Here is a 14,600-nt window from a genome sequence, read left to right as displayed (position 1 = left end):
AGAATTTCATTGACAAACAAAGCTTTGCCATGAGTGCACAAAGCTGATGAAAAGATGGGCAGTGCCTCAAATGTGAAAAGGCTGGTTTGCAGCAAAGGCAAACATTAAAGGTTCTGATTTTACTGGGAGGAAACTCGGCCTGAGTCCTCAGGAGCTTTTAAATGTTGACAAAATCCCTTTGGTTGGACAGAAAAATAGGGGGAGAAAAATCAGTGCAGAATCTACCTAAGGATGCAAATTCATGAGCGACTGTGGAGCAAAAAGGAAAACTGAGGGGAAAATTGCACATCGCTGGCTGTTGGGAGGTTTTCTGCAGCTGCAGAACAGTGGAAGCTGTGGGGAGGGCAAATCTAAGACACTTGTTGCCCAGCTTCCTAGGGAGTCATTTCATACATACACATATAAATATATACATATGTGTGTTATATATACATACGTGTGTGTCTGTATATAGGTACACAGTGAAACTGGCACAGGCTGCTCTGTGGAAGCTCTGAATTGTACCAAAGCAGGGATTATTGTGGCTTGTTGTGATTCATCAGTTGAGTCAGCCCTGTTCCTAATGGAGCTACCCTAGGTGTTGCTTGGCAGTTGCAGCAGTTAGAGAAGAGAAGGGCAAGCACGCGTCCTGCACGCCAGCTCCAGCACAACGAGCCACATTTGCCCTTTGGGTCCTTGTGCTGTCGTCAAGTGAGCAGAAATCATGTGCAATCCTATTTTATCCAATTATATTCTCCTGTAATTAGACTCTCCTGGACTTGTCAAGCCTGGCTGCCCAGAGGCAAAACGAAGGGATTTTTGAGCTCTGTTTGTGTTCACCCAGAGTGCTGCTGCGAAAGGATTTCCAAGCACATTGCTCTAACGAGCACCCTTTGATGGTGCTTGGGCTGTGGCGTGCCAAGGCCAACCCTCACTAGTGTTGCTTCCCTTGCCCCTTGTTCTTTCCTGCCCAGCTGTGGGTATTTACCTGTTTTCCTGTCTTATACTTAAATCCAAGGAGATTGTAGTCTGCACTTGCTTCGCATCTGTTGCCCTCCTGCAGTGTTTGTACAGCATCTAGCACTTGGTAACAGGCAGAAAGGCAAATACAGGATTTAAAGTTTATTTTCCTTAGCAGCTAGTTTTAGGCAAACTGATGATTTTAGTGGTCTCTCCTCCCACCGAGAGAGGAGGGGAGGCACTGTGAGCTACACAGCAACTCAGAAATGGTTTAGCATTTTGTTTCAAGAGGGCAAGTCCTTGCCTTGCTGTTTAAAGCTGAGCTTTTACCAGCTACATCCCTTGTAGGACACAGTTTTGATTATTTGGTTTCTGCTGCTACTGAATCCCTGGCAGGGCTTCAAATGCAGTTTGAAAAAGTCGAGTGCTACAGGGTGGGGAAGAGAGTAACAGTGAACCTCTGCGTAGAGTGGAGATTACTTCTAACTTGGTGGCTTTGCTGAAATGCTTATGCTCTGAAATGACATGGTTTCTTGGACCTCCAAGTGCAGCTGCCTGCTTGCAGAGCTGCAAATCTTGCTAGAAGTGAGCAGGGGCTTTGGCTTTTAGAGATGTGGAAAAAGCATCGCAGTGTCTAGAAGGGATCGCTGTTTTCTCCAAAGTTTTTGTGTGTTGGGTGGCAGCTTGCTTTGGATTTTGCTTGAATTTGGGGTTGGTTGGGATGTTCTCTCCCTGTTTTTTGCACTGTGGAAGAAAGGGGATCTGGCCTGCGCCCAGTCCTGGTGTTCTCCACACACTTCAGTAGTTCTCGTGTGAAGCTCGGCCCCTTCCCCCTCTGCCTTGTCTCTGGTTACCAGGGCTCCTCAGTCTGGTATTTAGGCTAGCAGCATTTGCTTGTGAATAGCCGGAGCGGAGAGGATGCACTGAAGCGGTGGCCCTGCCTCAGTCGGGCCATAGGGGATGGTAATGTACAGCACAGAGCTGGGCGCAGCCGGGATATGGACCCCCTCTGTACAGATGGGAAGGTAGGATGAAGTCTATTTTTAACCGATTAATTGACTTGCCGGGGGATATCTGCAGGTCCTGAAGTCTTGCTGTCCCCCAGCCCCTTCCTTCGAGGGTGCTGTTGGTATTGGTGGGTGGGAGCGTGAGGAAAGCCCAAAGCAGATCCAAGTGAGTGGTGAGGTGACCACTTTCTGCTATAGCTACTTGGTCTCTGAGTTAGCAGAGAAACAGGCTTGTCACTGTTTGCCAGCTGACAGCTCTTGTGACAGTAAGGTTTTAGCCTGGATAATTTTGTTTTCAATATATTTTGATGTAAAATAGCTTTTTAATTGTGGTCCTTCTGAACTGTCAGCATACAAGGCAGTCTCCAGCCATAGGTCCCTGCTAACAGTGTGCGTGCAGCAGCCTGTGTCAAGGGGCACATTGGTGTTGAGTCAGTTCTCAAAGCAGCTTAAAGCCATGTTGGACTTTAGAGGGAATAAGCCCAAATGAGCATCTGTAATGAGAGGAGCACACCTGGGAGCAGGCATTTTTGTGAAACAGAGCAGCATTTACTTTGGACTTGTGTTCTGGTAAGTGCCTTCTCACTCTTTACTCTTGTGCTGTGACTGGTGTCTCAGCTCTGCAGGGTTCAGTGCCAAGACCTGGGGCTGCCGGCAGAGCAGGGCAGTTGCAGGAGCCAGTGCCTACGTGGCACCATGTATAGCTGTTGGGAAGTGCTTGGCTCAGTTCACAACGGTACCTGTGGTGCTTTGACCTTTTCTGGCTGCACCAGTTCTGTCTCCTTTGCTGCAAGCCAACCTCATCTTGCTCTCCAAACTCACAGCTGAAGTTAAGGACACTTAGAGTGAACATAGTGGTGGTGAGAAGGAGGTCTTGTTAAATGGGGAGTTGTGCAGTTGTTTCTTGCCGCAAAGATGTGTGATTAGTTGTGTCTTGCTAACAAACAGCAGAGTGGAGCACAGCTTGCATACAGGAGCTGCACGCAAGCTGGATCAGGGCTTGTTTGATTATGTTGGTTTCTTTTTTGCTGTCCTTGGCAATATTCCCAGCTGTTTTGCTGCTTCCCTCTCTGTGTTGTAGAAAGCAAGGGAGTGGGGGGCTTGCAGGCCTGGGACATCGCCACAGAAGGATAGGGAACTTGGTCTGTCTTGCTGCTGTGCTTCAGTCATCATACCCACAGCTGTATTGCATCCCTGCCTGTATTGTTTCTCCCATCAGGATCAGTCTTGGCTTATCATCACCCCTATCTCTGCTCTCCTGTGCAGTCACTTTGGATTCAGAAGGAAACCTTCTCGCAGCAGAGTTAGTCATCCACCTAGGTGCATTGTTCTTCTGCAGGAAGTGGGAGGGTTTGTGATCTGCCTGCTCCACCTACCTCTGCCTATTCAGACACCCAGTTTCCTACATGACAAGAAAAATACAGTTATAATCATTGTCTTCCCACAGGAAGAGATGAAAGAGAAGGTTTGGACAAAGGCAGGCCCCCTTGAAATTGCCCCTTCTGGCATATGTCTGCAGTGTCTGTCTTCTGTCTTGGGTACCCAAAGGTTTCTTAGAGATCGTTGGACCCTGAGTATGAGAGGAATCTGTTGGGTTTGTGATAGGTTTGGGTTGGGGAGGTGTAGTATCTGAGTGGTGGCTCAGGTGAGGATCTGGGACCCCTGGAAAGCTTTCTGTGCAGTGCTGGCAATGTACCCTGAGCCAGGGCCAAGCAGGTTCTCTTGGCCTGTATTTTCAGGTGGCACTTCAGTGGTGCCAAAGACAACAGGCTCCAGGAGCTTCTGTGCTCAAATCGCTGCAAGCTTTGCCCATCGTGAAATGAGCAGGGACCAACACAGGTGATAGGCTTGAGGGTTGCACCAATGCTCCAGGGAAGTCCCTGGCTCTTCCTTATGGCACAGCAGGTCCCTGAGAGCCCCTGCTTCCCCTGGGCAGCCTGGCAGGACCAACCTGTTGCTGACTCTTCACGCAGCTGCTGGATAGGTCAGCCCTGTGTATGCAGGAAGCACATTTGTCTTTAATCCTGTAATTGAGAGTTTCAGTAACAACTTGTCTGTAAAGATCAAAAGCTGAGGTACAGGCTCCTTCCTGCCTGGTTCCAGACATGGCTGGGAAGATTCAGCTTCCTTGCACACATGTGCCTCCTCTTATATACAAGCAGCTCTTGCAGCTTTGCAGAGAAGCTGTAGGGCTCCCTGCTCCCCCAAAGCCCCGCGGCTGGAGGGCAGTATCCTGGCTTGGCTGACCGTGGTTTGTAACCTTACTGGGACACAGATGACAGCAATACTCCTGCCTGCATGAGGATGTTCCCCCATGGGTGCCAGGGCACACTTGGTCCCTGGAGAGGGCTGCCATTTCGTGTGCTAAAAGGGGCAGTTGAAGCAGATGATGTGACTGGAGAAAGCCTTGGTGGCCACTTAACATGTTACCGAGCAAGCTGCAGGGTGTGGAGGGCTGTTCCCATTGTGCAGGGAACAAAGCTGAGCTATTCACTGGCCTGCTACAGGCACTGGGGTTGGAAGAAATGCCATTGAGAGTTAGAGTCATTTCTGTGCAGCCCTTGGAGTCCTCGCCAAGAACAGACAGATACCATATGAAGATGAGAGGTGGCGGGGCTGCCTCCCTGGGTGGTTTGCAGCCCTGATTCCTCCTCGCTGTGGCCCCATGCAGATCTGTGGAGTTTCCTAGAAATAAAAGAAGCGTCTTTTCTCTCTCTCCCATCTGTGCATGGAAGTGAGGTCCCCAGCCTCAGAGGAGGCCTTCATAGGGTGGCTGCCTTCCTGACTGGCTGCTGTAAAGGCTAGGCTGGCCTGCTGGGCTGCGCCTCTTGTGCACATTGCTCTCAGCACCCTCTTTCAGAGCCCCATGTGCCTCTTGGGCTTAGCTTTTCCCATCAGTGAGTGAAAGAGTGCCAGCATGCAGTCTTTGGTCATGATCACCCATTGACCTCCACAACCAGAGAGGTGAGACGGTGAGATGTGCCTTTAGCCCACACTGATGGCCAACCCTTGCTCAGGGCAGAGCTGGAAGGGGCTGGTGTTGGTTTGCGTACAGCTGGAGGGAGCAGCTCAAAAAAACCACAGCAAAATAGGCCATCTGTCACTGCCGTGCAGATCTGCTGGGCTCTGCTGCACTCAGCGTTTCACCTCACCTTGATGAGCTTCTGCCTCCAGGGAATAAAAGACCCTCCGCCTCACAGATAAATGCAGACTCTTACCAGGGTGTCACCTGGCATGTCCTCTGCCTCTGCATGCTCCTCCTGGCCCCCAACAGTGGGCAAGTCTAGAGCATAAAGCCTAGATCAAGAGAGAGGCAGGTCAGGGGCCTGTTGCTGTGCTAGGCAGGGTGATGGGAGGAGAGAGGGCTGCTGCTCTTTTGATTGTCCTGTGCTGTGGTTGCGTGGGGCTGTTTGAGAAGCGTTTTCCCCAAGCAGCTGCTGTGTTTCTGAAGCAGCTCCTTGCTCCACATGAGTAATGGGGCTGGCTGCAAGCACGCTGTGCAGCTGCAGCTCAAAAGAGCAATGTGGATGGCTGTGGGAACTCCTGTGGCATCTGTCCCTGAGTGACTCTGCTCAGTCTGCAGGCTACGCCTCATGTGCTGGCATTCAGCTCTTGTACAAAGAGCAACGCTTGGCTCTCATTGCCACCCCCATCCAGGGGGTAGGCACCATGTGAATGAAGCACCTCCTGCCCTGCCTACCTCTGTCACCAACAGAGAGTGAGCCTGGCACCTGATCTGTTTGACCACCACGTCCCTGATGGGGATGAAGTGTCTGCTCCATGTCTGCATAAAGCTTGGGTGCATTTTCTTGGTGTCTAAGGCTCTATTCTGCATAAAAATAAGTGCTTTAAGCTCTCCAAGTGAAGGCTGTCATAGTAAGGCTGTTCGGCAGGTGGAAAATGGTCTAAGGCTGGTCACTTTGTTCCTGGCACTAAGCATGAGTGTTGCTTCTCTGCAGAAATGCAGCAGGTATGCAGGGCCTGACAAGCCAAATGCTGGTCTGGCTCATGGTGGTGTTTCTGCACATCCGCTGGTCTTGGGCAGTTGGTGGAAGGTGCCAGGCAGGCCTGTCCTGGATGTTTTCCCCGCCTTGTGCATCTGATTTTAACAAATAACTCTGTGTTTTTGCTGATGAGCAGTAAAAGTTCCCTGGCCAGGCCTATGGCAGCTGATCACATCTCATTCGCTCCTAGTTAAACCTTGTCATTATCCCTGCTTTATAGAGAAAGTAGTGGCTTATGAGCCTGACTAATTCAGATGTTTGCCTTTCCTCTCATTTATATTGATGACGGGCAGGTCTTAGTGCACAGTGCTTCATTAGCACCTTTCCTGCGATGGTGGTAAGGCACTCTTACCTTGCGTCTGTCACATTGGAACACATTTTGTCCTGCTCCTCTTGTTTGACTGATGCGGCAGAGCTGTTTTAGCAAGGCCAGCACATGCACCACTGCTAGAGTTAAGCCCCATGAAACTGCTTCCAGCATTTCTGGAGCATTAGGAAAAAACTGCTGAGCTTGATTTTTAACTAACCAGCACAAACATGTAATGCAGTAGCGAGCAGAGCCAGGCAGGTAAGCAGGGCACAGCACACTACATGGGTGCCAACAGGCATGGAAAATGCACAAGCTGCATCTGGGCTTGCACTGTCTCAGATTCCTACTTGCTGCAAGGATGGGTCAGAGCACTCAGGGTGGTCTACAGAGCCGTGCTCTGATCAAGCCCCAGGCCTCTGCATGCCGTCAGCTACGGGGAAATGGCATGGGGAGCAGCAGCCCCATTCCCTGCAGCTTACTGATGCCCGCTTGACCTCATCCTGTGTGGTAGTGGTGAGAATGGCTGGGCAAAGGAGGAGAGTGAGTTCCAGGTTTTATACCGAGCAGGGCCACGCTGAGGTGTGAATTCCTGCAGTCTTGGCAACAGCTTCCCCTGGGCCCCCCTGCCCAGAGAGGACAAACGTGCCCAGCAGTGTGGGTGCCCAGCGTCACAGGGACCTGGTGGGGAGGTGGAGCTGTGGCAGAGCAGCCAGCACAGCTGAAGCCCTCTGCATAAGGAGCTGTTTGTTTTGCTGAATTGTTAAGCCCCATTGACAATAGCAGCCCCCCCTCCCCTCACACTCGAGGAACTGTGGTGGCCACACACTGATCCTTTCTCTTGTCTTGCGCTTTAGGCACCAAATTAGGGTTATTCTTCCCCGAATCCCTCTGACTGGCTGTTGCCTTTTGTTCTCTCTCTCTCTGCAGGCGTACGAGTGGGCCTTGGAAGGGATGCGACACCTTGCTTGCATCAGCATGGAGGACTGCAGCTCCGCTGAACACTGTGCAGGTGTGATCAAGTGCCTGGAGAGTTACAAGGGGCAGCACCCGGACATCAGCGATGCCCGGTTCCAGGAGATGAAGGAGCTGGCCTGTGAGCTGAAGAGTGACAAGGGACTAAAGCAGTGGAAATTTGCATGGTCTAAATGCCAGGAGACCAAGCTGGTTTTTGAAAAGAAACTTGAAGCAGCCTTGAGAACAAGGAGGTCTCTGCTGTCAGACCGCAAACCAGCTGTGGGGGAGCAGCCCCGGACTGGCAGTGAGGCTGGCAGTCTGTCCCACCGGAGGCACTCTGAGGGGGCCACCTCTGGGTCCCACTGGGACAGGACTTCCAGCACATCCCACTGCTGCAACAGGCCCAACCGCTCTTCAGGGTGGACTAAGGAGAAGGCTCCCTCACCCTCCCTGAGCTGCCCTGGTGATGTCAGTGCTGGGGAAGAATTTGCCTGCCAAGCTACTCTCAGCCCTGGTCCTCACTCGAGCAGAGCTTCTTTTGCCAGCGGTGCCTCCAAGTCTCCAAAGCTGCCTGAAGAAAAGCCAAACCTGGAGAGCATATTAGAAACCCTGGAGGTGAAGCCATCCTGCACCTCCACTCCAGCCTCTGGGAAGCCACCTCCCAGGAGGATGCTCCGGAAGGCCCAAAGCTTTGACCTGCCCTGCGGTGAGAGCTTGTGGTCAGGCTGCCAGAGGACGCTGAGCGAGCCGGCCAGATACGGCAACACCGGTGTCTTTATTAAGGGGCTGGAGGTGAGCAGCACTGAGCTGGTAGACAGGACTTTTGCGCTGCGGCAGCACGCCACTCACAGCTGGGCTGCAGACTGCCTGCTGGAGGGACAGAGAGGCTGCCTCTCTGTGTCAGAAGCCAAGAGCTGGGGCAGGTAAGTGACTGTGACCCCTGGTCCTCAGGGTGGTGAAAAGGCAGCCAGCAAAGATGTGACAAGCTCTGCAGTGACAGTTACTTTGGCAATGGTTATGGGGCGGGTAGATGGAGATGTAGCTCCAGCTTCCCTGCACACGCGTGTGTGGCGCTGAGCGGGCCCACAGGGATGTCCCCGCGTAGCCTGGCACCTGCTTCTGGGGGGAGGCAGGGAAATGCAATCTGTTGCTCTTCCCCCACAGCATGATTCCTCCATAAGAGGGGAAAGAGCAGTTCCCAGGCAGGAAAGGGAGTCTCTGAACATGGCTGGCATTGGAGGACAAGGGTTTGCAGAAATACAGTATTTGGGGACCTAGCAAACCAGTGGTACAGGTGTAGTGGGAGAGCAGGAGCACAGTGCATCATCCTGCACACTTTTGGGGGGTGCTGTACCCAGACTGGTAGGGAGGCGCTTCCAGTACCCTGTGACAGCAGCTTCACGTGTTTGTATTTGCCCTTTGGGGCTGAGGGCTCTGTTTGGGTGACCAACAGCTGGCTTTTGTTCTTTTCTTTCTCTATCCTGGAGAATCTCAACTTTGTTGTCATACTGCAATATGCCTAAGCTATGAAGGGCCCAGGGATCTGAGCTGTTCTTGAAAGGGGGTCACTAGGCAGGTCCTTCAGCTGCTCTTGCTGGAAAAACAAATAAACAAAACCAAAAAAACAACAACAAAAAACCACAGCTGGTGGCAGAGATGAAAAACAAGTGCTGGATGTGGGGAGACCACAGAGCTCCTCCACTGTTTCTCCTCTGGATAGGATGGCTGGGGACAATGAAATCTTCTGGAAGGGGCCTCTGATATCCTAGCATGTGTCAGGAAAGTTCATGGCAGGGGATGAACACCAGCAGATAGGAGGCTAACTGCTTTGCTTCTCAAGGGAGTGGTGCAGCAGCCCTCCCGTCCATGAGCGCTGAAGCAGTCCTGCTCTTCGGTCTTCTGAACAGCCAGAGGAGTTGGCTTAGGGGAACACTGAGAGGCAAGGAAGGCAGGCACATGTTGGAGTAGTGGTGCTGCACTGCCTCGCAGTGGAAACCTTGAGTACCTGAGAGCGATCCTTTCAGAGACATGCAGAGCTACCCGTGCTAGGAACTGCTGTTTGCTGATGAAGTGATACGAGGTTTGTTTCCCACTCTCATTTTTACTGGGACATGGCCAACAGCACCTGGGTCCAGAGCTCCTGTTCTCCCAGGGTTAACATTGCCTCCCGCAGCATCCAGTCATCAGTCCAACTCCTCCTCACAGAAGTTATCGTGACTTCTGCTGTCCCTGTTGTTTCAGGAGCGCAGCAGTTTGTGGAGCAGCCTGTTGTCCAGAGCAGGGGCTGGGTGGACCCAGGGGTGTGTGTCCTGCTGAGGCTGGGTCAGGACCACAGCCAGCCTGGGGGTTCACCTTTCCTGAACAGAAAAGTTGACAGAGTTCCTTGGATCAGCCATGAGCGTTGTCAGTGCTCAGGATCAGAGCTATCTCAGGCAGTTCTGAATCTGAGCTTGGATGGGGCTAAGGGATCATCTCATCTCTGTGTTGGGTCTTAGGGAGAGCTTCTCTAGGGATAGCCCAGTGCTTTGCAGGCACTGTTAGACTGCTGCAGCCCCGCTGCAGTCTGGGTCCCTTCAAGGCTGAGTGCTTCCTATTGCAGCAAGCTGCGGCACATCATTGATGAGATGGTAACCACAGAGCGGGAATATGTGAGGTCGCTTTGCTACATCATCGATAGCTACTTCCCTGAGATGGAGCGCCTCGACCTCCCCCAGGACCTGCGTGGGAAGCGCAGCGTCATTTTTGGGAACCTGGAGAAACTCTATGACTTCCACAGCCAGTACTTCCTGCGAGAGCTCGAGAGCTGCTGCAACCACCCGCTGCGGGTCAGCCACTGCTTCCTCCGACACGTAAGGCATCAGCACCTTCCCCCTGGAGTCGGGCTCCTCTGGACACGTGCTTGGCTCCTATGCCCAGCAGTGCCTGTATGTTTGGCCACTCACCTGCGTGTTAGCGGGCTGTGGCTCTTTGGGAGTGGGAGGACTACCCTGTGCTGGGTTGGTTTGTCCCCTGCCAGCTCAAATGCTAGATTGGACTGGGATGGCTCTGTGAGGCTGAGCCCAGGCAGCAGCAGATGCTCTTTGCCTTGCCTGTTGTTCTTTGCTACCAAGAGATGCTGCCAGGGAAGCAAAATGTCTGCTCCTTAAAACCCACCTGTTTCTGCAGGTCCATCCCTTACCTTGTCTTCTGTCTGTGGTGTCAGTGCAGAAGGACTTCAGTGAGTGGAGGGGTACAGACCTGCTGCTTTTGTTGAAAAGAGCTGCTAGGGAGAAACATGGGGCATCAGTCTTAAGCTCAGCTGCCCTGTGCAGTTTGCTGCTACCAGGTGAATGGTGTCTGTTGAGGTATGTAAGGGGCAACAGGACAATGGATTAAAAAGTCCTGGCTACTGTAGGAGTAGGAAGACAAGAACATTCCCTGGCTCTTAATGAACTTGAAGCAAAGTCATTCCTGATGCCATAGGAGGCTCCGGTGCAGCCTTGGAGAAGCAGAAGTACTAGAGTAACCAACCCAGGGCATGGCTGTTGCTGTGTCCTGGGTGTGTGTTGGTCTCACGCAGGGATCTCTTTTTTGCAGAAAGACCAGTTTGGGATGTACGCATTGTATAGCAAGAACAAGCCAAAGTCGGACTCGCTGCTGGCCAGCCACGGGAATACCTTCTTTAAGGTAAATTCCACTGCCTACATCACGATTGCTCTTGGTATTTGGGTCACTGATCTGTTTAAACAAGCCCAGCTTTCCTGCTTGAGGCATGCTCAGCACTACCTCTGCTTTCCTGGCATAGCTCTCTGCACAAGCGTATGTGGGGGGACAGGGGCAGAGATGCGGCAAGTGCTTTGGAAAGGAGCCCAGCACAGCAGCATTGGTCCTGTGGCCTTGCGTTTCCCTGCAGAGCGAACAGAGTACCCCAGTCAGGAACGCTGTGGGTGTCAGTGCCTGCCTGGGGGCACGGGGCTCTCCACAGGAAGCCGCTGCCTTCACTCTCTGCTGCGTTTCTCAGTTCAAGCAGGTGCAGCTTGGGGATAAGATGGACCTGGCCTCCTACCTGCTGAAACCCATCCAGCGGATGAGCAAATACGCTCTGCTCCTGAAGGACCTGATCAAGGAGTGCAGTGAGGCACAAGAGCAGGAGCTGGGCTACCTCCGTGCGGCTGAGGAGATGGTGAAGTTTCAACTCCGACATGGAAATGACCTGCTGGCCATGGATGCCATCCGTGACTGTGACGTACGTTCCAGTGTCCTCCCCTGTCCAGGGGGGCAGAGCCACACTTCTTCCCCTTCTCTAGACTTGGGGTCTTTGGATTGTATGGTGAGCCTCCCCTCAAATTCCCACAGTGATCAGGGTGCCGTCTGCCAGTGCACCATAGCAGGACCACTGAGGTACAGGGCAAGGGAACAGCAGGGCTTGGAGATCTCCTTGATCCACTAGGACAGACAGCCTGGGTGCTGTTACTTGAGCTGGGTGAGCTGCTTGTCATAAACATGCTCCCAGGTGTTTACTGGTGAGGTGCGGCAGCCTGGCAGCCCTTGCAGATGGTGTCCTGCAGGCTGCCTTGGGCCCTTCCGCGTCTTTTGACCTGGTGATAAGAGGGTCAGGCAGTTTGCAAGAAGGAATTCAAACTGATGCTGATGCCAGGAGTAGGCCAAAATCAGCTAGGTGGGACTTGGAGAGGCATGCATAGTGCAGCACTGGAGGAGGAGAAACCACAGGGCTCAGGGTAGAGGAAGATGGATCTGGGACAGAAGCACTGAGGGACTGGCCTTCTGACCCAGATGTGCTCCTGGCAGTTTGACGGGACTCCTTTCCTCTTCAGCTCTCTTCTTCCCCCTAAGATAGTGCTCTGGCTGCTGCTTCCAGTTGCCACCCCAGAGGTTTGTCACAGATCTGCACAGGGTGACAGCAGAGGGTCATCTGTGTGCCAGGCCTAGGAGAGATGTGCCGCTCTCCCCTGAGCTCCGGGCCAGTTGTTTCAGCCTGATGTGGCCTCTAGCAGTGCCACGCAGCCCTACCTCTTTAAGAGCCCTCCTACCATGACAGGTAGCTGCCACTTCTTCACCACCTGGGCAACAGCCCCATGAGCAGCCACCCTCCTCTCCATGTCCAAGGCCTGTGGTTGTATAGAGCTGATCCTGCTGGGGTCTTAACCAGGATGTTCCCTGTGTCCAGGTGAACCTGAAGGAGCAGGGGCAGCTGGTGCGGCAGGATGAGTTCACCATCTGGCTGGGCCGTAGGAAGTGCCAGCGACATGTCTTCCTCTTTGAGGACCTGATCCTGTTCAGCAAGCCCAAGAGGATCGAGGGTGGCTTTGATGTGTATATCTACAAGCGCTCCTTCAAGGTAAGGGCAGCCCTGCAGCTCCCTCTTGTGCAGGAGATGTCCCTGGCTGGTTTCAGCATGGACAGGTGGATCTGAAATGGGGAGCAGGAGCAGGAGTATGTTCAGCAGAAGAGCTGCTCCCACCACTGCTAAGCCTTCTCCAGGCCATGCAGTGAAGCCAGAAGGGAATGCTTCACACATTAATGCCTGGGCCCCCTCCGTGCTGTGAGATGTGGGGCCAAGGTCTTCTGAGGGATGCAGAATGTGAGGGAAAGGCAGTGTGTGTGTGGCAGGGAGGTAGTGCTGACTCTGGATGAAGCACTGGGAATTGCCTGGCCTGTCTCTGCTCAGCTGTGTCTGTATTGTACCTGCTCCTGTCTGGACCCTCAGGCTCCTTCTCACTGGGTCTGCTGAGCTAGGGGTAGCTCTGGCACAGAGTACAGGCAGAATTTACCTTTTCTGCTCCTGGTGGAGCCCCAGTTGATGCTTTGCTCTTCCTTTTTCTGGCAGACTGCAGACATCGGTCTGACGGAGAACTCTGGAGACAGCGGCCTGCGCTTTGAGATCTGGTTCCGAAGGCGAAAGTCCAGTGACACCTACATCCTCCAGGCTAGCTCAGCTGAGACTAAGCAGGCCTGGACCAGTGACATTGCCAAGATCCTGTGGCAGCAGGCAGCCCGCAATAAAGGTGTGATTCCTTCCCAGGGCGTCTGTGCCGCAAAAGGTGCGGGAGCCCTGTTCAGCTCGTGCTGTCCTGAGTAGGTTTGGAGCCTGTTACCAGGCAGCTCTGTGCAGTGAGCAGCTGTGTGCCAGCATGCAGCCTCAGGAGCATGTGCTGGGCTTGGCTGAGCGTGTCCCTTCCCTGCCCCTCATCCCCAGGGAACTTGACCAGTTCAAGCTCTGTGTGACTGTAAACACCCACCTGGACTCCATGAGAGAAACGGGAGATGCTAGCACAGGGTTCCCTGCCCTGTGAGTGTGGGCTGTGCTGAAAGGATCACTGCTCTCCCCATGATCTAGGCCACTACTGGAGTGGCAACTGTCTGGCTGAGTCTCTCCTCTCCACCCCACAGGCTTCCCGCTTGGCAGGACTCTTGTAGGTGGCATGGCACTGAGCTGCTTGGCCAGAGCAGGGCATGATTGCTTGTCTGTGGAGACTCCTCAGGCCTGGGGAGCAAGGGGAGAACACATCTAATCTCAGTAGTTCAGAAGCAGCCTGGCCCAGGAGTGCTCTGGCCTGGGGCTGCCTAGCACCTGTGGGGCAGGTTGGAGCAACCTCACAATATGGCTGCGGGTCTCTTCCCCTCCAGAAATCCGTATGCAGGAGATGGTCTCCATGGGCGTGGGCAACAAGCCGTTCCTGGATATCAAACCCAGCGAGGCAGCTATCAATGACCGTGCTATCGATTACATCATGAAAGGCAGAGGTGAGTGCCAGTTGTGCCTGTCCCCTTGCTCCGTGTGAGCTAGGCAGGACTGGTGCTCAGGGCTTTTTTGGTGTGTTTTCTGGCAGGCGCCAGGACCAGAGCATCAATCGCGGTGTCTCTGTTTGACCATTCCAACCCGTACAAGAGGACACAGGCGCAGCTCTCTGCTGGCAGTACTCCCACTGCATACAGCCCTTCCTCCTCCTCCCTGCTGGGGCCCCTCAACCTCCACATGTACCTGGACCAGGCTCTGCTGCCGGGCGTCCTGGCCCCCAGCCGCCCCTTTGACATCGGCACCTGCATCGAGGAAGATGAGCTGGAGCACGAGACGAGCAGCCAGCCGTCGCTGAGTACGTACGAGCCCGCTGCTCTGCAACGTGCCCCGGGATGTGTGGGCTTGTCCCCACACCTTGCTCTGCACTGTGCAGTCAGACCAGGCTTGCTGGGGTCATGGCAGTCCCTGCCCCACAGCCAGACTGGGGCAAGGAGGGCCCTGCCCTTCCACGCCAGCTCTGTCTCAGCTTTCATGGGGGGAGTTAGCTCGGACGCAGGGATTAGTAAAGAGCTCACCGATCTGCAGCTATCTCAGTGGAGGGCTTGGTGCCGCGTACTGGGGCTGCTGTGGCCTTGGAAACCAGTGCT

The 14,600-nt window shown here is 53.6% G+C and overlaps 1 protein-coding gene across 1 annotated transcript in view; it reads left to right on the top strand.

Moving 5' to 3' along the window:
• Nucleotides 1–14,600, top strand: part of PLEKHG4 (pleckstrin homology and RhoGEF domain containing G4) — a gene marked incomplete at its 5' end in the record, with an annotated part of 60,394 nt that overhangs the window by 41,401 nt on the left and 4,393 nt on the right. Inside the window, 8 exons of the mRNA XM_082319069.1 lie at nucleotides 7,188–8,137; nucleotides 9,814–10,063; nucleotides 10,791–10,880; nucleotides 11,215–11,439; nucleotides 12,382–12,552; nucleotides 13,042–13,219; nucleotides 13,842–13,958; nucleotides 14,045–14,308. Of these exons, the coding sequence (XP_082175195.1) occupies nucleotides 7,188–8,137; nucleotides 9,814–10,063; nucleotides 10,791–10,880; nucleotides 11,215–11,439; nucleotides 12,382–12,552; nucleotides 13,042–13,219; nucleotides 13,842–13,958; nucleotides 14,045–14,308 (2,245 nt within the window). The remainder of the gene's footprint in view (nucleotides 1–7,187; nucleotides 8,138–9,813; nucleotides 10,064–10,790; nucleotides 10,881–11,214; nucleotides 11,440–12,381; nucleotides 12,553–13,041; nucleotides 13,220–13,841; nucleotides 13,959–14,044; nucleotides 14,309–14,600) is intronic.

The sequence above is a fragment of the Platalea leucorodia genome, assembly GCF_965183815.1.
Source record: "Platalea leucorodia genome assembly, chromosome: 8".
Taxonomy (NCBI): domain Eukaryota; kingdom Metazoa; phylum Chordata; class Aves; order Pelecaniformes; family Threskiornithidae; genus Platalea; species Platalea leucorodia.
This window is presented reverse-complemented; position numbering and strand designations above follow the sequence as displayed.